This window comes from Humulus lupulus, chromosome 6 (genome assembly GCF_963169125.1).
Source record: "Humulus lupulus chromosome 6, drHumLupu1.1, whole genome shotgun sequence".
NCBI lineage: Eukaryota > Viridiplantae > Streptophyta > Magnoliopsida > Rosales > Cannabaceae > Humulus > Humulus lupulus.
The window spans coordinates 5908615-5933121 of record NC_084798.1 but is presented as its reverse complement, the minus strand read 5'-3'; the positions used below and the strand labels follow the sequence as shown (position 1 = coordinate 5933121).

The window sequence follows — 24507 nt, the reverse complement described above, 5'->3', positions numbered from 1 at the left end:
GAGGCGATGGGCCACTGTGGTTTGGCGGTAAGGCTGAAGTTTCACAAGAACCAAGTCACCTAGCTTGAACTCAATATCTCGACGTTTCTTGTTGGCTTGTTGGCACATATGGTTTTGAGCTTGATGCAGATTAGCTCTTAAGTACTGCAGAATTTGATCACAAGTGAGGAGATCATCTTCAACAGCTTGGATAGAAGTAGAGCCACGGTTATAGGCCGGAATAGTTGGTGGGGCACGACCGTACACTGCTTGAAATGGGGTCATTCCAATAGTTGAATGGTAGCTTGTATTGTAATGATATTCAGCCCAGGACAGGAACTTACTCCATTGTTTGGGGTACTCGGCTGTAAAAGCCCGCAAATATTGCTCGAGGTAACGATTGGTGACCTCAATTTGGCCATCTATTTGGAGGGTGATAAGAAGAAATCATTTTCAAAGTGGTGCCCATTAATTCAAACAATTTCTTCCAAAAGGCACTTGTGAAAATAGGGTCTCGATCAGAGACTATAGTGCGAGGCATACCATGGAGACGAATCACCATATGAGAAAAAAGTTCGACTACTTTGGTAGCTAAATAATGAGTTGGCAAGGCACCAAAATGAGCGTATTTGGTGAACCGATCAACTACCACCAAGATATTAGTGACACCATAGGATAGGGCTGAAATCCATTGCCAAATCTTCCCACACACGCTCTGGTATCTCAAGTGGCTGTAAAAGACCATATGGTGCTGCTGGAGAATATTAGTGACACCATGAGACGAATTGCTTCACATCCTTGCGCATATCAGCCCAAAAAAAATTAGCGCTCAGCCGAAGGAAGGTGCGCTCAATACCAGAATGACCCCCGAATAGTGAAGCATGAAATTCAGTGAGAAGTGGCTGCTTTAAATTGGAATGTGGGCTGATGAAAAGTTTATTGTGATAATAAAGCAAGCTGTCCTTAATAGAATATGGAGTACTGGCTAGTTTACCCTGCTGAATTTGATTATGGAGATCCCGAAGGTACGGACAAGTAAGATTCTCCTGGCGTAACTGCTCTAAAAACTCAAATCTGGCAGTACTCATGGCGACGTGAAACATGGAGGGCGGGCCTTCATGTAATCGAGATAGAGCATCCGCAGCTGAGTTGGTATTACCAGCCTTGTATTCAATAGAAAAATGAAACCCCAATAATTTCCTGATAAAGTGTTGTTGCTCCAAAGTTTGAATGATTTGGGTTCAAAGTTCCCGAAGGCTCTTATGATCTGTGCGAATAATGAAGTGTCGACCCAGTAAATATTGACGCCACTTTGTGACAGCCTCCACGATAGCCCTCATCTCTCTGATATAAGTTGAAGCACCCCTGAATTTTGGGCCCAATTTCTTGCTGTAATAAGCGAGGGGGTGTCCTTCCTGCATTAACACACCACCTATACCCACATTGGAAGTATCGGTCTCTACAATAAACTGTTTAGTAAAGTCAGGGAGTTTGAGAACAGGTGTCTCAGTCATAGCCTTTTTAAGCTGTTCAAAGGTTGTGGCTGCAGTAGGGGACCATTGAAAGTTATCCTTTTTGAGCAGCTCAGTCAAGGGGGCAGCAATGGTAGCGTAATGATGGACAAAGCGGTGGTAATATCCCGTTAAGCCAAGGAAGCCTCGTAGTTGTTTCAAGGATTGTAGTTGCGGCCATTGAACCATGGCTGTAATCTTCGAGGGATCGGCTTGAACCCCTTGAGCAGAGACCAAGTGTCCCAAATAGTCAACAGTGTGTTGAAAAAAATGGCACTTACTTGCCTTTGCAAAAAATTTATGTTGTCACAGTAACTGAAGTACTTGCCTCAAGTGTTCCACATGCACTTCCTCATTGGTACTATAGAAAAGAATATCATCGAAAAACACAATAACACAGTTCCTTAAAAGTGGCATGAAGGCCTGATTCATGGCTGCTTGGAAGGTTGACGGGGTGTTTGTAAGACCGAATGGCATTACTAAGAACTCGTAGTGACCTTTGTGAGGGCGAAAAGCCGTTTTGTGGATGTCCCTAGAATCCATTCTAATCTGATGATAACCAACCCTCAAATCTAGCTTCGAAAAAACAGCCACTGTACCTAATTCATCCAAAATCTCATCAATAGTTGGAATAGGGAATCGATCCTTGATGGTGATCCCATTTAGTGCCCTGTAGTCAACACAAAAACGACATGTCCCATCTTTTTTTTTTTTACCAATAGCACCGGGGAAGAATAAGGGCTATTACTCGTTTGAATAATACCACACTCCCTCATTTCTTTGACCATCTGCTCAATAATATCCTTCTGAAAATAGGGGTACCTGTAGGGTCGCACATTAACAGGCGCTGAACCGGGTTGCAAATGGATGCGATGATCAACTTCTCGGTATGGTGGAAGACCCTTTGGTTCTTCAAACACATCAGAATATTCAGCCAAAATACCTTTACGAGAATTAGCTTCCCTCTGAGTTATGTAACCGTAGGCAACTCAGAACCATTCATGACTGCCGTTAAACTAAACAAACAACGAACCCCACCTTCTCGCAACAGTGTCGCAAATTAAGTGTAAGAAAGCTGACGTGCGGAAACATCCTTAGAGGCCTCCAATTTGACTATATTGCCCCGCCAAGAAAACTCCATTGTCAATGCTTTATGGTCATGAATGCAAGGGCCCAAGGTTTGAAGCCACTGCATTCCTAGTACCACATCCACACCAGAAATAGGAAGCATATACAAATCCACCACAAAATGGTGGCCCTGTAAAATCAACTCAACCCCTTTGCAAATTTTCGAGCATAGGAGAGAATTTCCATTACCCATATAGACCTTGAACCTTTTAGTTTCTTCCCAAGGTAAATTCAATTGACCCGCAAGTGATTCTTGAATAAAGTTGTTGTTGCTGCCCGTGTCAATCAAGACTTCCAATGATTCCGCACCATGTTTAGCCAAAATACGAAAAATTCGAGGATTAGCAGAATTGGACAGAGCATTCAGACTAACCTCATCGACCAGATTATCCTCTAAGTCATTGGACTCCCCACCATCTAAAGAGATTAGTCCATCCTCTTCCTCCTCAGTTCCACACAAAACCAGAACCCAATTTTTGCATTTATGCCCAAAGCTATATTTCTCATCACAAGTGAAACAAAGGCCCTTGTCTCGCTTTTCACGAAGTTCAGTAGGTGAGAGACATTTAACAGGCAAAGAATTACCTGTTTTAGTAGAGTTGGGACTGGAATGAATCGAAGGAGAGCCCACACCACTAGTAGTACTCACCTCCTGAAGCATTGGAGAAGAATTTTGAATCGATTTGGTACCCCAGCCTGCTCGTTGATTTGAACCCCGAGAACGCAGAAGCATATCATCATTACGATCTTCGTACAACTGTGCCTTAGCCATGGCATCTGCCAAATTTGAAGGGGTAGCAATCAAGAGTTCCCTGCGAATTTCCACCTTCAATCCCCACACAAAAAAATGCAGGAACATCTGCTCAGGGACACCAGTAATTCGTGTCATTAAGTCTTCAAATTCTACTCTGAATTGAGAAACCTTTCTTGTTTGCATGAGCTTAGCAATACGACCCAGAGGATCGTCATAAACGGAAGCTCCAAATCGTGCTTGCAGCGCTTGGAGAAAGGAATCCCCGTCCACAAAACCACCACCCTTTTCCATCCATTGAAACCAGGTAGATAGAGCACCATCTAGATGAAAGGCAACAATAGATAATCGAATTGTAGGTTCGACCCGATGAAGATCAAAAATCTTATTAATCTTGTAAATCTAATCATCTACCTCGGTTCCATCGAATCTGGGCACCTTAACGCAGAGAGTCTTGAGAAGGGAATTAACATCTCGGCAATCCGGCTCAACATCAGAACGCCGACTGGGTGCTTGAGCAGTTACCGGAGCTGCGCTATTCTCGCCACCATGACCAGGTGAAGGTGAAGGTGAAGGTGGAGGTGATAAGTGAGAGAGACGCTCATCGAGCATGGCTCTGAGCTCCTCCATCTGTGATGCAGCATGTTGTTCCAATTTGACATCGAACTCCTTGCTCATGTTCTGGAACAATTGTGCAATCTCCTCATTCTTCATCCTGAAAGGAGGAAGAAGGCAATGAAAGCACCAGTGTTAGAAAGAGTCCTCTTCGAGACAGGACAAATCTCCTTAGCAATAGCTTGCAATTTCATTCAGCATAAAAGAAAAACTGTCAAAATGGTTACAACTTACCTTTTATATGTATTGAAAAAAAAAAAGGATTGAAAATAACAGTAATTGACAAAGCAAGACTCTCTCTAATTCTCAAGCTTCATTACATAATCCTTCAGCCAACGTGGCTTAGTGTGCTCCTTTGTATTCTTTGCTCTGTTTTCCCCTCTTCCCTTGTTGGCTTCACCTCTGCTATTGCTGGTGCCCTCTTCTATTGTTGGTGGTGATTCTTCAATGGGTTGGGTCTTCTCTCTTTCCCAGCTGCCCACTCTCTCGTGAATGGCTCCATGGTCCAAGTTAATTGGGCTTGTCAAATGGGCCCTTGTATCAATAAGGATATCATCTCCAAGAAGTTGATACTGATCCAGCAGACAAATTTGCTAAAGTTATTTTAGTTAGCAAGTTCCAAGAGACTTTGGACTTGCTGAAACTTAAACCTGATTAATCACAAGTGATAAAAGGGTGCATCAGCCGGATTCATTGTTAATAAGACGCAAAGGTGGAGATTATTAAGAAGTGTTGTCTCACATTAATAAGGTCTGAACTTTCAGATGTCTTAACATTTTATTAGAGCTATATTACTACAACATGCAATTAATGTTAGTTGCGGCGTAGCTATTAGTGGCGGGTTTAGTCCGCCGCTATTATACACATTTTGTTCAGATTTTAGCAGAGCAAACTAGAGAGAGAAGTTTTCTAGTTTTGAGAGCATTTGTAATTCAAAGATCTCTAAGTTTGTAACTCTTTTTTTAATTACTCTTGATACACAATTGGGGTTGTGAGTGGTTCTTCAAATCTTTATAATTATATTAGTGGTTGTAATCTCTTCTATATTTGATAGTGACAATATGACACTATAATGGACTATTTTCTTGCTTTTTGCTACTCTGATCTTTTGCATTTGTGGCTCGTTCTCATATGCAATTTTTCTCATTTGCTTCCCAATAATAACTATGTTTAATTCTTTTAATAATTGTGAAGCCAAATTAATAATAACATAATTATATATTGGAATTTTTTGAAAACTACTCACTTTTATTCTACATTAATTATAAATAGTCACAATTTTAACTATTAATTAACAATTTTAAAATTTTGAGTAAAAATAAAAAGGGCATGTTTGACATTGGTTTTTGTTTTTGGTTTTCAAAATTTTAATGTTTTCTAAAAATAATTTTTTTAGTTTTATTTTTTTAAAATCTTAAATAAAAAATTAACAAATATATTTACAAAGAGAAAAATATTTTAAAAGTTTGTAATAAATAATCAGATAAAATAATTTGAAAGAAAAAATGATGAAAAATAAGAAGTGAGAAAGTTAAGAAAATTTAATAGCAATAGAGAACAACTTTTTAAAAATTGTTTTCTGAAAACAATATCAAACACCCCAACTTGATTTTAAAAAACAGCTTTTAACTTTTAAAAACAAAAAACAGTTTTTTTTTCTTTCTAGTAAAACACTTGATATGATATTTTATGTAAGAAATAAATAAATGTATCTTTTTGTTAGTTGAGTTTTTTTGACATTGATTTGGCTAAATGTGTACCTTGAACTTTAAAGATAAATTCAGATTAATGAGATCAAAAGTGTATAGAGTACTAGGCATGCATATATAAATTTGCAGGATATTCTAAATACCTACAATATATACTGCCATATAAAAAAAAATTGGATTATATCTATCAAGGTGTCGAAATAGAAAAAGAATGCACAAATGTTGCAAAAAAAGATGCATTGTAATCGTTCCCTATATATTTATACCATTTGAACCCGACACAGCGAAGGTTATTACACTACTGACACATTCCTCTTTAGAGAATAGACTAAAGTGTTGCCATGTCTTATTGATAATAGCTTGAGGGAGTTTTACTAGATAAAGACAAAGTCAACGAGCAGACGGTTTGGAAATTTTCTTAAATTCATATAATATTAATAATAATAATAATAAATAATCAATATATCTAAAAAATTCATTTCAATTAAATATTTCATAAAATAATGTACAATTCATATGCTTTAAAGGATATTAATCACTGCCTTATCTAAAGTTGTAAAAGGAAGGAACTTGGCTTAAAGGGTTGGCTAGTGAACTTGGATTTGAGCAAGGTAAGTATGTTGTATTTATGAAAGGATGAAATATGTGGATGTTAGATTTTATTTTATAAATAAAAAAAATGAATATTAATTAACAATTTTAAAATTTTAAGTAAAAATAAAAAATACTACTACATGCAACGTTTTGAACAAAAGCCTTTCATATATTCAATGAATCATTGAAAAGTATATAACAATGATGATACAAAATTAGTTCCTAATCTTAAGCCATTCTATTATATATATATATATATATATATATATTACATTAGATAACACCAGCCGAGTTAATTAACTCGGCCATGACAACTTTTCTTTTATAAATTTCATGAACAATGAAGAGCAATATTTTGCTAATCAATCACCACTCTCCTGACCATGATGAAGTTTTAAGATGTGAAGTTATCATCTCTGTTATTAAAAATAAAAAAATAAAAAAATTTGCTAACTATTATGTAACAAAATATATTCGAGAAAATGAAATCAAACTGTTTATTAAGCAATTATTAATGCATACAAATTCATTAAAAACCAATAGTAAATCTAAAGCCAAAAAACTAGAAATAAACATCTAAAACTGCTAAAATAAAAAAAGTAAGACTAAAATTAAATTTTCTAATAAAATACTTATTTCTAAATTTTAGTTCATGACTATTGGTCGCTTCATACTCCGTGCATGAAGATTCTCTATAGTCACAGTCTCACTTCCATTGTTAAACGCATACAAATGCGCATCATTTCCAATGGCCAAACTTGGATAAAGTCTAGATGTGATGCATGTTTTTCCCTTTTCTCCAAAGCTTTCAACAACAGAATGATCAATCTGCATGCACACAATTCAAAAATATGCATCAATTAAAGAGAAATTTGTGAAAATAGCATTTTTTTAAAGTGATTTTGCACTATGACCTACTTTTGATAAATTTTTGTAAAATGACCTCGGTCTAAAAATCGACCAGTTGTCTAAATTTTTCGATTAGATGTCTAAAATATTTAAACGGCTGTTTAAATTTTTCGACCACTAAATTATGAGAGGTCATTTCACAAAAAATTATTAAAACTAGACTAGAGTATAAAATGACTTTAAAAAATAAGTCATTTTTTGTCAAGAGGCCTTAACTAATGTATTATAATTAAGCTAATTAAAACAATCTCAATATAATATATTGGTGTAATTATTAACTTACCAAACTTCTAAGAGAAAGTTTACTATCAGTTATGTCAACATCTACAAATCCAGCAAATGATGGCTTATATAAGCCACGTGATAAAGAAGAGCTGCATACAAAAATCAACCAAAACAAATATTAAAATAATTATATGCATAATTATTATAATTAATAATAAATGTGATTTGAAAAACAAACCTTGATGCATTAGAGCACATAAGAACTACATTCTTTTCTGGTCCTCTAAATATTCTGAAGAACACAGGAGTATATTCTTCTAGGTTTTTAGAAGCTAATGTAAGTAGTCCAAATGGTCCAATACCACCTTCAACTTGTGATCCTTTTTGTGCATAGAGATCTTCTGCATTATCCCAACTTAAGTCTAATTTCTCAGCTTTGGCCAAACTTGGAAATGAAAAGATAACATCTACATCAGCCTGTAACAAATATATATATATATATAATTAAAGAGAAATTTGTGAAAATTACTTTTTTTTTTAAGTGATTTTGCATTCTGACATACTTTTGATATTTTTTTGCAAAATGACTAAAATTTGACCAGTTGTCTAAATCTTTCAAGTCTAAATTTTTGACTAACTGTATCTAAATTATGAGAGGTCATTTTGCAAATAATTATTAAAATTAGGCTAGAATGCAAAATGATTTTTAAAAAAATAGGTCATTTTACCGATAGAGGAAAAACTCTAAAATTTTCAAAAATTATGAAATAATAATAAGATGATTTTTGTCATGCCTGGGCCGCAGTTATTCCTTTGATTTCAGTAACATCTCCTTTCTGAAGTTTCAGATTGTTTATTTCAACCTTTTGATCTCTTAAGGTTTCAATCTCTTCAATAGGCCATTGTAACAATTGTTTTCCATTAGGATCAAGCCACACTGTCCTTGGGATTAACTAGTGAAAAGAAAGAAAAAAATATTAATGGCACAAGATAAAAAAGTATAAATTAACTCTTATATCTAGTGAGATTCAATATGTAAATATGTATATATATATATACCTGGATTCCAACCCATCCTTTAGCTACATCATCATCCCTAGTATCAGACTCATTGGCCCAACCCCACAAAATCCTTCTCATCTTAAGAGGATCATAAAATGTCTTTGAGGCATAGAAATTTCCATAATCATATCTCAAACCAGCCCAACCATCAATAGAGGTATTATCAAGGACATACCTATCTTTATTAGGAAGATAAGTACCAATGGTATAGTACTCATACCTGGTAAGGTCAAGACTAACTTTGAATACATGTTTAATATTTTGTCCCATAGCAGAAGTGTCCAAACCAGTTTTGCTGCCAGAGAGTGAAATTGGGTAAATATCAGGACATTCCCACATGCCAGTATGTGGGACTGAGTGCAGAGGGTGTTTAGCTTTGATCCAATTCTTAAAGTCTTTGCTTCTATACAAATGTGCCATCCCTCTACGATTTCTTTTGCCTCCAACCACTATTCTCCAGTGACCATCTCCACCTTTCCAAGCAGTTGTTGGGTCACGAAAAGCACTAGCGTTTTCACTTTTGTCTGGCACTACTATTGGGTTGTTGTCTGGTTTGATCCATTCTCGAAGGTATGGATCAGACACATTTTTAGGTATGGCATAGTTTTGGAGTTGTCTAATAGTAAGATCAATACCTGCAATAGTGACAATTTCATGACTAGTGTTATGATATACTAATTAGTACATATTATGTATATTAATTACTGACAATACATAGTGGACCATGTAAACTCGTGCATATTTACTGCTAATCCATGAGCAACATTATTACAAGAACGCAATATACATAAACAAATACACCAAAATAGATAGCTAACAAGTTTCCCATGTATCGCAAAAGAAAAATTCTACTAAAATAAAACCAAGTGTTGAAACAAAATGGATATCGACACTATCACATAATCACTTTCTACTATTTTTTATTGATATAATTATAAATAGGATAAATATTTATTTGATACTCTCTGTTTTATCGAAATAAAGACTCGGTTGTAAATTAAAATTTTACATATTTAGTAAATGTATTTTGATTTGTACTAGGTAAAACAGTATTTCGATAAAACACAAAGTACCAAATGGTTATTTACTCGTATATATTGTAGAAAAATACATGTGTACATGATGACAGGCTTGTTACCAGGAAGAACAGCAGGTTCAAGAGATTCCCAGTTGATCATATCTTTGGATACTGAATGTGCCCAAACAATATTGCCCCATTCTGCTCCCCATGGATTGTATTGATAAAATAGATGATAAATTCCATTGAAGTACATAGGACCTGTTTATAGACATATATGTAAATTAAAAAATGAATAATTCTTAAATAAATAAATAAAAATTAATTATTATTGAATTATACAGAAAATACTTACCATTTGGGTCTAGTTAATTTTGCCGCATTCCATAAGAAGCAAAGAAAAAACAGTCAGAATTCATAGTGAAACATTGTACAAATAATGAATATATAAAAAAAATATTAAATAGCAAAATTTTACCATTTTTAATTGTATAGTAGTATAATAAACTATAAAGCATTAACTAGTCTAACATTTTTAGTGATTGGACTAAAGGATAAATTAATCTAACTAATGAAACGAAATTAGTTTATAGTAAAAGAAATTATGCTATAGCCAATCTGTTAATTAAAAAAATTGGCCTTGGGATTTGGAAATTGTCAACAAAAACCTACTTGTGGAAAATGTTGTTTGAATTATAAAAAAAAAAAAAAATTAATGTGTTTAAAAAACAATTAAAATTTTATTAAGTATAAAAATATTAGTTTCTTGAAAAAAAATGTTTCCCCAAAAACAGAGGCTAAATATAATGAATTTTATAAAATTAAAGCCATAACATATGATAATTAATTAAAATAGTATTTTAACTTAATGTAAAACTCTTTGTAGTATTAAATACAATGTTATATTTTTCACATTGAAATATGATTTGTAGGTCAATCTGTTGAAGACATAATAATTTTAGATAACATATTAATTTTGTGTTAGTATCTTTTAATCGAACTAGCCCTTATATTTTGGCATAGTAACAAATTCACAACAACCTGGTCATATCTAAATGCTTGAAATTTTTCAACAAAAAAAGGCTGAATTTTTATTAATCAATATTAAATATAATACATAACTTTACATTTATATATATATATATATATATAAAAACTTGGATACAAAATTGTTTTAAACAACTCCCCTAGAGTCAAATTACAAATGACTTATTCTTTATATATATATAGAAACTTATTCTATAAACTACAATTATTAGAACAAAATAAAAAAAAAAATTATTGTCAGCATAAAATCAGAGTTGAACATGCATATAGTTTCAGTAAAAAGCATAACAAATCATATCCTTCTACGATTAATAATGTTATAGAATATTCATCATAATAAAGGATATATATGTACATACTTTGAGTAGTCTAAACTTAAAATATATTTATTAAAATTAATCATAGAAGGTATCGAAATGCATTAATTAAATAACCAATTTATCCAAAAATGAACATTAATTTACAATCATCATATATATTTAACAAATACAATTTCTAGGGAACTCATAATCAGTTTTCAACACTAAATATATTACTTTGAAGAATTAATGATATATATATGGTAAAGAAAATCTATAATGAAAAAAAAATAAAAAACATACATTTTGAAGATAAAAGATAAAACTCATTTACCATTGATCCAATGCTTCTGAGGTTAGAAATGGTATCTAGTTTTATGGATTGGATTCACTCCATCAATATCCAGAGACTGATATTCTGGATATATATTATGAGAAGCTTCCACACCAACATCATGGATATGGCTATGAAAACCATAACAAAGTATTAGACAAAATAATAATAAGAGTTTCAAAAACTCCATAACAAAAAACCAAAGATTCGATCTTTATAATTATTAGAATGAGAATTGAAGATGTTTTTACAAGATATTAGGATAGTGAGAGTATTTATCAAGGAGAGTGATGATGAAACTGATGTAACTAATTCATCAAAATATTAGGATCTTTAGATAGATTTTTCAGCACTATTATATCCTTAATTATCATTATTATTATTTTTTTAATTATGTATGTGAGGTGGTTAATTGGTTATATTTTTCTAATTGATTTTTTTTGTTTATTTTATAATATTTTTGTTATCGATAAATGCAACAGAGTACCAATATCATGGTGAAATACATATCTTCTAGGCCAACAGATTTTGGTTATGTAAGTGCTATTTGGCATTTTTGACAAAATTACAAAAGTTGTTTGGCATCAATGAACCAATTAACTCCAAAATTAATATTTGCGGTTATATTATTTTCTTAAAATATTCCCACAAAATAGGTTAATATTTATGACCAAATAATAGAGTTTTAATGATCGAAATTTACTTAAGTGTAACCTAACCTTATGGATATTCCTTTGTGAAATGATAACTAGTCCACCATTTTATCCAAGTAATAAAAAATTTATTTTGTTTTTATGATAATAATATACCTTATACATATGAATTAATATATTATGTCACCTAATTCTAAAATTGGAGATTGATTCAGCTCAAATTCAAATGGGAGAACCATGTTGAAGTAAAATTTTAGATCTCCAATACAGACTATTTTTTTATTTTTGTAAATATAAAAGTGATATTTTTCTAAAATATATGTAAATAGTGCTATTTAAAAAAATTGAGACCCTTATTCAGTTTGGGGTCCATAGTCTTGGGCTTTCCCTACCAATAGCCCAAACCAATTCTGTACTTTCACACAAAGTGGGCTCTTAAGTAAGGTGGGTTAGCTAAAATGAAATTACACCAAATATGTGATAAACTTTGAAAAAAATATAGCAGTAAGTTTTTTATAGCATATTTTTTTTGTTTACATTTTTATGAGAGTTTTTTTCCCATATATTTATAAAATTTTATTTGTATATCATATTTTATCTTGTATACATTTTTAATAGTTAGTTTTGGTATGTTTTGAGATTATTTTTATAATTTTAATCTATTTGTATTATTTTTTATCATTCATATTTTATAAAATGAATTTTTACATAATTATTCATCACTATACTTTTTATTCATATTTCTTCTTCTTTTCTTCTATTTTTTATCTTCTTCACTCAACATTTTATCCACAGTAACTGGTTACCACTATCAAAACAATTGTTGGTTTTTTTTGTGATATTAATCCTCTGCCACTGTCAATTTTTGTGGTGATGTGTGGTAACTGTCAATTTTTGTAGTGACGTGTGAGTCACCTTATTAGGACACGCACCTAAATGTAAGTCCTAAAAAATGTCTCTGAAGTTTTTAAAACACATTTTAGGACTCGCAATGAGTGTCCTAAAAATATGTGGGTCCTAAAAAAACATGAATATAAAATTTAAGTGTAAAATATGAGTGGTGACTTTTAAGTGCTCACTTTGGGTGTCCTAAAAGAGTATTAAGGGCTCTCAAAGCGCATCCTAAAAAATTTTAAGCAAAAAATGACAAACAATCATTTTTGAATTGGGGGTATATTAGGGTATCATTTCTCATCAGCACACAAAGGAAGAAGAAAATAAGGAGCAGTTGCCTCTTTCCTGCCTGTGTCAATACAAGGCACGATCGTCGCCCTGTAGTCCACCGTCGGCACGCGTTGAACCAGTGGACGCAGAAGGTCACCGACCTTCAACCCCCGCGAGCCCAGCCCCACACGCGCCATCCTCTGTCGCCTAGAGTCGTTCGAAATTGTGGTGTTGCTAAGTTTCCCAAACACTTCCGAGTGTTTTCCGACCGCCTCGAGCCACCCCGACCCAAATGAACACCACCACTGTATTCCTTGTGCTTTGGGCGTCAAAACCCAGTAAAGGATCGAACTCAACGGCCATTGGAATTGGAAGTCGACGTTCGCCGAAATCCATGGAGGTCCGAGAAACTATAGTGCAAATCCGGTCATTCTAGGTCATTCCAAGAAGAACCACCACCGCCACGACGCTCCCCGAGACTTGGGCTTCGAAGCCTAGTCGCTTTCCTCCCGAACCACCACTGTGGAGTGGTGGCTCCACCGCCAACACCAGCCATTCTTTTAGGGCTTGCAACGCAACGCGAGTCCTATAAAACTTCACTTTTCAAGGCTCTCAAATAGAGGACTCGCGGGGGGCGTGCCCTGAAAGTTTTTTTTAGGACTCGCAATACGAGTCATACAAAGTCTTTTTTATAGTAGTGTGGTTATGACAATAAAAATCAATTTTATTTTTTAAGTAGTGTTGTAGTAACTAGTTACAACAATAAAAAAAAAATTGATTTTTTTAGTAATGTACCATTATCAAAATATCAATTGAATTGTAACTGGTTACTTAGTGAGACTTGAAAAAAAAACTGATATGAAAAAAACAAACTAAATTGATAATGAAGGTAACTGATTACAGCTAGATCTGAAAAATAAAATAGATATGGAAAAAAAAAAAACTGTTGTGATGGTAACCAGTTACTTTGCCAGACTTGGAAACAAATAGGATCACGAAAAAAAAAAAAGCTAAACTGGTTATAATCGTAACCGATTACAAATTTATATCTAAAAAACAATCGCCACGATACCTGGTTACTTAGTCAGGTGTGAAAACAAAACCATATATAAACAAATAAATATAAATTAATCGTTATTGTAACTGGTTACATCTAGATCTAAAAAAAATCAGATATGAATAAAAATAATCAGACATCATTGTACATGGTTACTTAAAAAAATCTAAAAAAACCCCAGAAATCATAACAAATCGTGACTATAACCAGTTAAGTTACGTTTAGAATGAAAAAAAAGTAAATACGAAGTGCAAAATTATATTTGAAATGGCAAAAACCAAATGTGAAAAAGAAGAAGAACAAAAAAAAAATAAAAAAAAAACTAAATCTGAAGAAGAAGAAGAAGAACCAGAGAGGGAGGTATGTCACCGTCAAGGGCGGGGGCAGAGGTGCGTAGTCGTCATCGGGAGTAGGGGTGGAGGTAGTATCACCGACAGAAGACTCAGATGAGATAACCAAATGGGGGAGGAGAGAGGAAGAAATGAGAAAAGAGATAGATATATCGTGAATGAGAGAAAGGAGAGGGTGAAAGGGTGAAAGGAAGTTTTGTGTATTTATGATTATGATAATCTATTTTTTATATTATATAGAATTATCATGTTTTATTTTTTTTTTTTTCAAAACTTACCATATTTTGTATAATTACTTTTTTTCATAAATATACAAACTATGTTTATATTTATGTAAACTTTTCTTAAGTTGCACTATCAAAATATTAAAATTAGAGCAATTTAAAACAATATATGACAAATTATCTTTCAAGATGAATCTTGTTATAATTATATATTTCAATTTTATTTTGTTTAATATATTTACTCTCATAATTTATTCATAACAATATATACATATTGTTCTATTATTATATACCATTATTTATTTGATCTTGTATAGAGTGAATTCAAATACTTTGGTCATGATTATTCTTTACAAAACCTGATTTTGTAGGGGTTCAACAAAAAAAATTTGATATTGTTATAAAATATTACATCTCAAATGGTTTTTTTTTATTTGAGAGTTTTTTTTTTATAAAAAATAATAATAAGTTCTTAAAAGGTGGATTTTTTAATTTAGAAACCTATCGCTTTGTTTGGTAAGAATAATTGAAAAAAGTAGGATGAATTGAGTATGAGGTATGGAAAAATCGAAAAGGATGATAGATTTGATATTTCTTTAGATTTGTTTGGTATAATAGGAACAAAAAAAAGTATTAGTTATTTTAATTATTTAAAAAAAATTCTTAATTTTTGTCATCAATTCACCTATATATATGGAGAGATTATTTTTGGTGAGTCAAAGAGATTAACAAAAACAAACTAAGGATAAATTGACTCATTCGACAACATTTAATCCATCTTACCGAACGAAGGGTAAATGTGAATATGACTCATTTCCAATCCTAATTAAATTGAGATAGCTATTGTATCAACTATAATACAAACATTCTTTTTTATAAATAAAATAAAAATTGAAGCAAACTATAATCATGGATATAAATATAAAGATATATATATATATATAGAGAGAGAGAGAGAGAGAGAGGAGTGCATGTGAATTGACAACTATATTGTGAATGTTTAACATTTGTTGGTCTAACACCCGGCATAGATATACAACACCACTAGTATTTGTATATATAACCCCACTTATATAAATATAATTAATTGGATTTGGATTATTAGCATGGATCAAATATTTATATATATATATATGAATCACTATATTTATATAAATTATTATTTATCTAATTGAAAACCATATACCTATCTGATCATAAAAATTCCATAAACATATTGTTTATATATTAATTGTTAGTAACATTTAGATCGATAAATGGAATTAAACTGTAAACAGCAACTAAAATATTAGTTTGGAATAATAACAATTAGGTTCAATTTATAAAGCATTTTTCTTATGTTATATCTAATTATTATGCAAAAAAAAAAAAAATCTAATAACAAAGGCATCTAATTATTTTTAATATCAAAGAAATGAGTAATCAGCTAGAGCAAGCTAGTGGGCAGTGATTCTCACTTAATTATTTTTAATTTAAAATTTTATATTTTTTAATTTTTTATTTCATATTTACCTTTATTTTGTTGCTTCTATTATAAAAAAAATGGCTGGCTTCTACATGCATCTACATGCAATAATCACTTATGATTATATCTTTTCATATTTTATTGATTGGTCCAATGATAACTAATATATAGTTTTATAATGACTAATAAAATATCCAAAATAATATTTGATACTTAATATATTCTTTCATTTTATAAACTTATATGATGGATTGATTTTTTTTTTCTATCAATGACTTATAAGCACACATATATATATATGGGGCACTCTTAGTGGTTACTATACTCATGGATGGTTACTTTAATATTAATCATTGGATTAAGATCAATAATTTATATTTATAATTGTTAATTAATATTTAAAAAATAAAATTTAATTTTTTCAAACTTTTGAAAGGACTACCTAATGACATGGCAGTTACATATTTATTAATTAAAAAATAAAAAATAAATCTTAATTAATATTCATTATCCATTCCTTCTTCATTCTTAATTCATTCATTTTATCTATTTCATGAGAAAAAAAAATTATTTTGAAATTAATGTGATCATTATCTTTCCAATTAATGTTTATTATCTAATTAATCTAAAAAAAATTGAAATTATTTATTTTTATCATCAAAAACTTATTTAGTGATTTATGGTAATCATCCATAGGTAATAACTATTGAGAAGTCTTCCATATATATATATATATATTTCTCTTTTTATGATCATCATGGTACTTCATTGATCACAAAAAATATATTTATGATATCAACTTATTCAAAATAATAATATAACAAAAAAAAACTCCTTTTTATTTCCTTTTTATATATTAATTTATGATCTACTCTTCAAGATAGTTCTCTTACTTTTTGTGTTGGGGCAAAAGTTATATCCAAAAACATACTAGTATATCTTATAATAAAGTAATGAAAATATATATTTTTTCTTTTAATGTAATTTTTAAAATAATTTTCTTTTTATAATTATTCATAAATTAACTTTTTAGATAGAGAATCGAGTTAATTGACATGTGTATCAAAATAATTTTACAAAAAAAAAATTCATTTTGTAAAATGATATATATTAAGAAAATATATATATTTTGTCCAACTTCCCTTTATAATATGCAAGACCTTTTTTTTTTTTTGAGGAATATAATATGTAAGAATTATCTAGACCTCTTAGTTAGCCATCTACTTTTCTCAATTTGGGCCACTAAGATACATTATATAAATATCTATTCTATATAAGAATCACTCAAATATATATTATAAGGGAAATTTAAGTGAAGACATAATTAGGGCTAGTGAGCCCCCATTGATTGATGTGTGTGTGACTCCACCCATGAAAATGACATTTAAGGCTTCCTAAAAGAACACTACATCATCATGAGAAATTCACATAAAATGGCATTTATATATAGGGTCTTTTGGTAAAATAATATATTTTTTAAAGTTATTTTGCACTCTAGTCTAATTTTAATAATTATTTGCAAAATGATATCTTATAATTTAGATAGCTAGTCGAAAATTTAGACAGGTGATCGAAAAATTCAAACAACCGGTCGAAAATTTTAGACAGTTGGTCGAAAAATTTAGACAACTGATTGAATTTTAAACAGATGTTATTTTGCAAAAAAATATCAAAAGTAGGCTAAAATACAAAATCACTTAAAAATAGGTCATTTTCACCAATTTCTCATATATATATATATATATATATATATACAACCTCCATATATCCATCATACTTCTAATTGCTATTAATGTAACTTAATTAATGCATGTCCAATAACTAGTATTGAGAGCTTTATATATCAATGTATACATTATTAATTCATTTAAAGCTTGAGAATATATATCATCCACAAGATAAATATCTTGGTTGTGTTATTATCACTTCTTTTTTTATTTAAAAAATGGCAACTTAATTCTTATTATTTCAAAAAAAAAATTAGATGTCAATTTTATAACAAAAATGTTGTAAACATATAAATTTTGAGGGTGTGTCAATGTTAGGCTTTTGGGAAGGGGTTTTTATATTTGCTTTTTTATTATTATTTTATGTAAATGTTAGATTATATTTTAGTCAAACACATAGATATGAATACTATATATATATATATATATAATATAGAAGAGGTAATATAAAAAAAAATGAAGAATTAAAATGTAGAATAATAACTCAATGACATTTATGACAAAGTGTTATACCATTCTTACTTCACACGGCATACTATATATAATAATGGACTCACTTCAAGTGTGTGTGCTCATGAAGGTGAGATTTATTTTTGTTCTTTACTATATAATAAATAAAAATGATATAAGGTTTATATCATTTACTATCCTCACATTTAAGTTAAATTTCAAATTTGACCATTATTTTTAAAAAAAATATTTTAGATTTTATATTTAGAAATTGTTAAGAATGATTTTCGAACCAATTTAGTTAATATATTTTTAAATATGATAAAAATAATTAAAATAACACTAAAAAATAAATTATATAAATCTATATGTATATAAATAAAGTTAATGGAGATAAAGATTAAGGGGAGTTCTCTAGTGCACCCTAAAAAAGGTTTTGTGCTTTTGACTCTGAAAGTATTTTTGACATATATTTTGTTATGACTGTGTATATTATTTGTAATTATTTAGAATTTATTGTAAATTTTAAGAAATTTAAAATAATTTATAGTGTCGAAAATATGGCTCAAATAAGTTATTTTCCACATACATGAATAAATTATTTAAATCTTGTTTTTACTTTATAAATTATTTAAAATTTTCTGAAAATGTACAAGATACTCTAAATAATTACAATATACACAATTATAAAAAAATTGTGTCAAAAATACTTCTTAAGCTGAAAATTAGAAGAGTGCACCGATATGCTCCTTTTTTAAATGCACCAGAGAAGCCCCAAAAACATATAAATTATGCTCATAACATAAGATTAGAAACTTGTAATAAAACCATTAAATGGAGTTTGAGACAAAAGGAAGAATAGATCAAACATTGATAAGTAACAAAAATCCAAATTAGTAATCAATAAATAAATATAACATTTTTTTTTAAAATTTTGAGAGAATAATAAATATAACATAAATAATCCATGGAAACGACAAAGAAATTATTAAGATAAAAAAAAATAGAAAAATAAAAACAAAAAGAAAAAGCATTTAGTATGATATCATGTGTAGATTGATTCAGCAGAAAGAGGACAGCTAATCTCTCGTGAAAGTACACTTGGCCTGCCGCACATGGCCAGCTTGGTCCACCGATCTCTCCAATTTACCAAATTACCCCCCTCACTCCCAAAATATCTTCTTCTTCTTTTGTTTTAGATAATTTTTTTTATTAATTTTATTCCATAATCAATTTTAACGGTAACCTCATCTTCTTGAAAATTCAAAAACATTCAACCACAAGTAACTTTTTACTATAAAAAATAAAATAAAAAGTAACTTTTGTAAACATTTATTTTAAATGACTAAACTGCCCTTGGATTTTGAAACCTAACTACATAAATTTTGGTCGGTTGTTTCTTAAATTTTTATTATTTATTTTATAGAATATTAACGGTGATAATACCTAATTTTTTTCAAAAGTTGGATTTTAATACCCAAATTTTTTTTTTGAGGTAATAATATCTAAATTTATAATTTTAGTGTATCTGTTAGTACTCACCGTTAACTGTCCGTTAAATATCTATGTGACACATTTTTATTAGTATAATTGGCGGCGATAATACTCAAAAAAATTCAAAAGTTACACATGTATGCCTATTTTTTTGCGTTAATACCTAAATATACAATTTTGGTACAACCGTTAGTATTCACCATTATCTGCTTGTTAAGTATTCATGTGACACATATGAATTTTAAGATAATTTAAACTAAGTTCTTTAAATATTATAAAATAATTTTAAATTTTAAAAATCTAAACCATTATTAAAAGCTAATTAATACTATGGATTTTGGAATGATTTTGAGTTTCAATTTTAATTTGAGTTGTTTCAAATTTGTAAATTTTAGTTTTATTAATTTATTTATAATATTTTTTAAAAAAATTTAAAATTTAAAATGATTTTTATAGTATTTAAAGAATTTAGGGATATTGGTGGCGATAATATCCAAATTATTTATAAATTTACACTTTAATACCTAAATTTACGAGTATAAAAATGTGACACGTACTAACAGTTGCCCAAAATGGTAGATTTATGTATTATTACCACACAAAAAATTGGGTATTAAAATGTAACTTTTTATAAAAATTAGGTATTATCATCGTCAATATCCCTATTTTAAATTATGTTATACATTTTGATTTGAAGGAATTTTGGTCATTAAAAAATAAAGTTTGACTAATAATAGTAATTGTTTTGGTTCAATTAATTGAAATTTTGGTCATTAAATAATTAAGCTTTTTAAATATTTTTAAGTTTAATGTTTATATTTTAATTATGTTGTAAATTTTGTTTAAATTTTAAAATATAAATAATAGATTACACCACAATATAATATACAAAAACTTTTAAACCACACAATTTGATAAATTGATCAAATCGCATGTGTTATATCGTCATTAAGAAAATGCTCTAAATCATACCACAAGTACTTTTTTAAAATGATAAATATTATATGATTAAATATAAATACTTTTTAATAATCAATTTTATATTTTTATATTTAGTATTAATTATTTGACACACCAAAAAAAATTAGCATTAATATCCTCAAATGTGAGAGTAAAAAATATCTAAGCATAACATTATTCTTCTATATGGATTTTGAATTTTAAGAGGAAAAAAATAAAAATAAATTTATTTTCGTGTGTTCGGATTAAAAAAATCTTAATTATAATTTAATTTTATAAAGTTTTAAACAATTACAAATAAAATTAATAAATAAAATATCTTATAATTTTTTTAAAAAATATTATTTTTATCTACTCTTTCTCTCAAAAATTTTTATTAAAAAATCTAAAATCCAAACAAAACCTATAACTTTATATGGTTAATGGACACCATATATCACCTGGCAGATTATTAAAAATAAATAAAAAAGGAAGAGGGTAACTAAAAAAAGGATAAAATATAATATAATTTTTAAATAATTGTAAACTAAAAAAACAAAATATTAAAAAAATTCTCTTATAAAATTTATAAAAAAAATTTATTTTTTCTCTAATAATAAAATTCAAACTAAGTCAATAACTTTTTATAGTTAATGGACAGTAAATATCAACTAGCTTTTCTCAGCCTAAACTATTTATTTTTCAAAAATAATAATAATTAAAAAATAAATTAAAGAGAAAAGGGGTAATTTGAGAAGGGTAAAATGGGAAAGACAACAAAATTGGGCGGTTGGGACCCAATAGTGTGCTGTCGCCAAATGGCAGGTGGGGAGGGAAGAACACTTATCTATCTGTAATTTATTTTTTTATTTTTATTGTTTATTTATATAAAAAAATTTAAAATTAAAATTCACTTCCGGACTTCAAATCTTTATCCATTCCCATTTTATTAGACCCCCCTTTTCTATTCTCATTTTCTGACCTAATATTTCTCATTTTTTCTCAACAATTTTCCTTCTTTCTCTTTCGCCAAGAAAACCACCACCACTACTACCTCCGCCATTCCCCGCCACCACTCCCAGTCCCAGATATTTTCCTTCTGATCAAGCACGCGTAGACCCATTGCACTGACGAATCATGAGAGAAATTATAAGCATTCATATAGGTCAGGCTGGAATTCAGGTTGGAAATTCATGCTGGGAGCTCTATTGTCTTGAGCATGGCATCCACCCTGATGGTATGATGCCAAGGTGAGAACTTTCTTCTTGTTTTTGTGTCGAATCCATTTGGGTTTTGTGAAATTTTCAATTTTTGTTGATGGGTATTTTTTGGTTTGGGAGAATTTGGATTTTGATGGGACCAGGTAGTGTATGTGTACTTGTGTTGCTATTGTATTTCACTGGATCCGTTGTTTGAGATTTGTTTAAGGAGTTTTGTATTAATTGAATTATTGTTTTTTTTTATGCACATTGTTGTATGGGAAAAGGTAAATGGGTGTGTTAATTCTTGTATTTTGTGATGAAAGTGAAGGCTGTTTAATCGAATTGGATCAACTTGTTTAGAAGTTTTGGTTGATATGGATCTGTATTAGAGGTTTGCTGTTTGAGATCAGAAGACAATTTAGAGAAGTTGGGTCCCATGGATTTTGGATTATGTTAATTGATTTGATGAAAATTGAGGTTAAAGCAAGAAGCTTGATCATAGTGTTTGGTGGTTCCTGTTTAAAGATATATACATGTTCATATCATATTGAAGTGTAGTCTTAAACCATTTTGGATTTTATAACGATCGCCATGTGTTTGGTTTATTGTGACTAATGGAATGTTATGTATTTTTTTTCTTTGAATGCAGTGACAATACAGTTGGTGTTGCCCATGATGCCTTCAACACCTTCTTCAGTGAGACAAGTTCAGGCAAGCATGTGCCTAGAGCTATCTTTGTTGACTTGGAACCCACCGTTATCGACGAGGTTAGAACCGGCGAGTACCGCCAGCTATTCCACCCTGAGCAACTCATTTCTGGGAAGGAGGATGCTGCTAACAATTTCGCAAGAGGACATTATACAGGTGAAACCGAGATCGTTTCTGAATCACATTGAATAGCAAACTTGTATTATCTCAATGTGTTGGTGTTGTTACTTACTTGAGCCTTTTGTTTTTGGTTATGTGTTGCAGTTGGGAAGGAAATTGTAGATCTCTGCCTTGACCGAGTAAGGAAATTGGCTGATAACTGCACTGGATTGCAAGGGTTTTTGGTGTTCAGCGCTGTTGGTGGTGGTACTGGCTCTGGTTTGGGATCTTTGTTGTTAGAACGCTTGTCTGTAGATTATGGAAAGAAGTCAAAGCTTGGCTTCACTATCTATCCTTCACCCCAGGTACATTTAGCTACTAATAGAGTTTCATGCGTGTCACCCGAGAGGGGTACTTAAACGGTTAGGCATGTGGTTTGCTGCCACAAGGTCAGATGTTCGAGTCCCTCTTAGGCATCTATATTTCAGATCCTCGGAATTTTATGCCTATATTATACATTGTTACATTGTTCTGTTATTTATGAACGAGTTTTTCTCTCTTGATTACAGGTTTCGACGGCAGTTGTGGAACCTTACAACAGTGTTCTATCTACACACTCCCTTCTTGAACACACAGATGTGGCTGTGTTGTTGGACAATGAAGCTATCTATGACATCTGCAGGAGATCCCTAGACATTGAGAGGCCAACATACACAAATTTGAACCGTTTGATATCACAAATCATATCCTCATTGACAACCTCGTTGAGGTTTGATGGAGCCATTAACGTTGACATCACAGAGTTCCAGACTAACCTCGTGCCATACCCCCGAATTCATTTCATGCTTTCTTCATATGCCCCTGTTATCTCAGCTGAGAAAGCATACCATGAACAGCTATCTGTACCTGAGATCACAAATGCAGTGTTTGAGCCATCGAGCATGATGGCGAAGTGTGACCCTAGACATGGAAAATACATGGCCTGCTGTCTGATGTACAGGGGAGATGTTGTTCCTAAGGATGTAAATGCCGCCGTTGCTACTATCAAAACCAAAAGGACTGTGCAATTTGTTGACTGGTAAGAGTTAAACTTCATTCATATTTTGCACAAAGCTTTCTTTACTTTGATTTTTGAAGAGTTTCTTATGCGGTTGGATGATGCAGGTGCCCAACTGGCTTTAAATGCGGTATAAACTACCAGCCTCCAACAGTTGTGCCGGGCGGTGATCTTGCCAAAGTGCAACGAGCTGTTTGCATGATCAGCAACAACACAGCCGTGGCTGAGGTCTTCTCGCGTATTGACCACAAGTTCGATCTCATGTACGCCAAGAGGGCATTCGTCCACTGGTACGTCGGTGAAGGTATGGAGGAAGGTGAGTTCTCGGAAGCCCGTGAAGACCTTGCGGCCCTCGAGAAAGATTACGAGGAAGTTGGTGCTGAAGGAGCCGACGATGAAGAGGAAAATGAAGACTACTGATGATGATGTTATGCAAGGGCGTTTTATCTTGATATTTTTGTATATCATGGCGATTTGCTTCTTCTTCACTACCTCCTATATTTCGCTTTTGCAAGTGTTTTGTCTGTATTGAGCTGTACGATCAAATTTTAATCTGTCTTTAATGCCATGGAATTGTAAGAATTTATGTACTTATGCCATCAATCACATGTGTTCTTTTTTTGATATTAATGAAATGATTCTTTTCTGAATCATAAGTTGCAGATAAAAAAACTCTCTTCTTCTTGTTTAGCTTAGCTTTTTTTTTCTTTGAATGTACTTTTTTGTTTTTGGCATTT

The 24507-nt window shown here is 30.9% G+C and overlaps 2 protein-coding genes across 3 annotated transcripts; one reads left to right on the top strand and one right to left on the bottom strand.

Moving 5' to 3' along the window:
- Positions 1-6932: 6932 nt before the first annotated feature.
- Positions 6933-9762, bottom strand: LOC133783740 (beta-fructofuranosidase, insoluble isoenzyme 1-like). 2 transcript variants are annotated; one of them, XM_062223380.1, is made up of 6 exons: positions 9562-9762; positions 8481-9097; positions 8216-8374; positions 7660-7898; positions 7480-7570; positions 6933-7115 (listed from the first exon to the last, which is right to left on the bottom strand). In XM_062223380.1, the coding sequence occupies exons 1-6, from the start codon at positions 9755-9757 to the stop codon at positions 6933-6935; spliced, it is 1485 nt and encodes a 494-aa protein (XP_062079364.1). In that variant the 5' UTR covers positions 9758-9762. The 2 variants fall into 2 exon arrangements, with proteins under 2 accessions (XP_062079364.1, XP_062079363.1); XM_062223379.1 differs by having other exon boundaries at positions 8481-9118; positions 9595-9762.
- Positions 9763-21699: 11937 nt separating this feature from the next.
- LOC133781525 (tubulin alpha-3 chain) lies at positions 21700-24420 on the top strand. Its single transcript, XM_062220561.1, has 5 exons — positions 21700-21954; positions 22556-22770; positions 22879-23078; positions 23283-23791; positions 23878-24420. The coding sequence occupies exons 1-5, from the start codon at positions 21842-21844 to the stop codon at positions 24188-24190; spliced, it is 1350 nt and encodes a 449-aa protein (XP_062076545.1). The 5' UTR covers positions 21700-21841; the 3' UTR covers positions 24191-24420.
- The last annotated feature ends 87 nt before the right edge of the window (positions 24421-24507 follow it).

Bases quoted from the DNA above. Each gene is read 5' to 3' on its own strand.
- LOC133783740 (XM_062223380.1), bottom strand. From the start codon at position 9,757: ATGTACTTCAATGGAATTTATCATCTATTTTATCAATACAATCCATGG. The intron at 9,098-9,561 runs ATTTGGTACTTT...TTACTATTAGAC, and splicing joins ATATATACGAGTAAATAACC to AACTCCAAAACTATGCCATA. The intron at 7,571-7,659 runs GTTTGTTTTTCA...TTTTGTATGCAG, and splicing joins ATGTGCTCTAATGCATCAAG to CTCTTCTTTATCACGTGGCT.
- LOC133781525 (XM_062220561.1), top strand. From the start codon at position 21,842: ATGAGAGAAATTATAAGCATTCATATAGGTCAGGCTGGAATTCAGGTT. The intron at 21,955-22,555 runs GTGAGAACTTTC...CTTTGAATGCAG, and splicing joins CCTGATGGTATGATGCCAAG to TGACAATACAGTTGGTGTTG. The intron at 22,771-22,878 runs GTGAAACCGAGA...TATGTGTTGCAG, and splicing joins CGCAAGAGGACATTATACAG to TTGGGAAGGAAATTGTAGAT.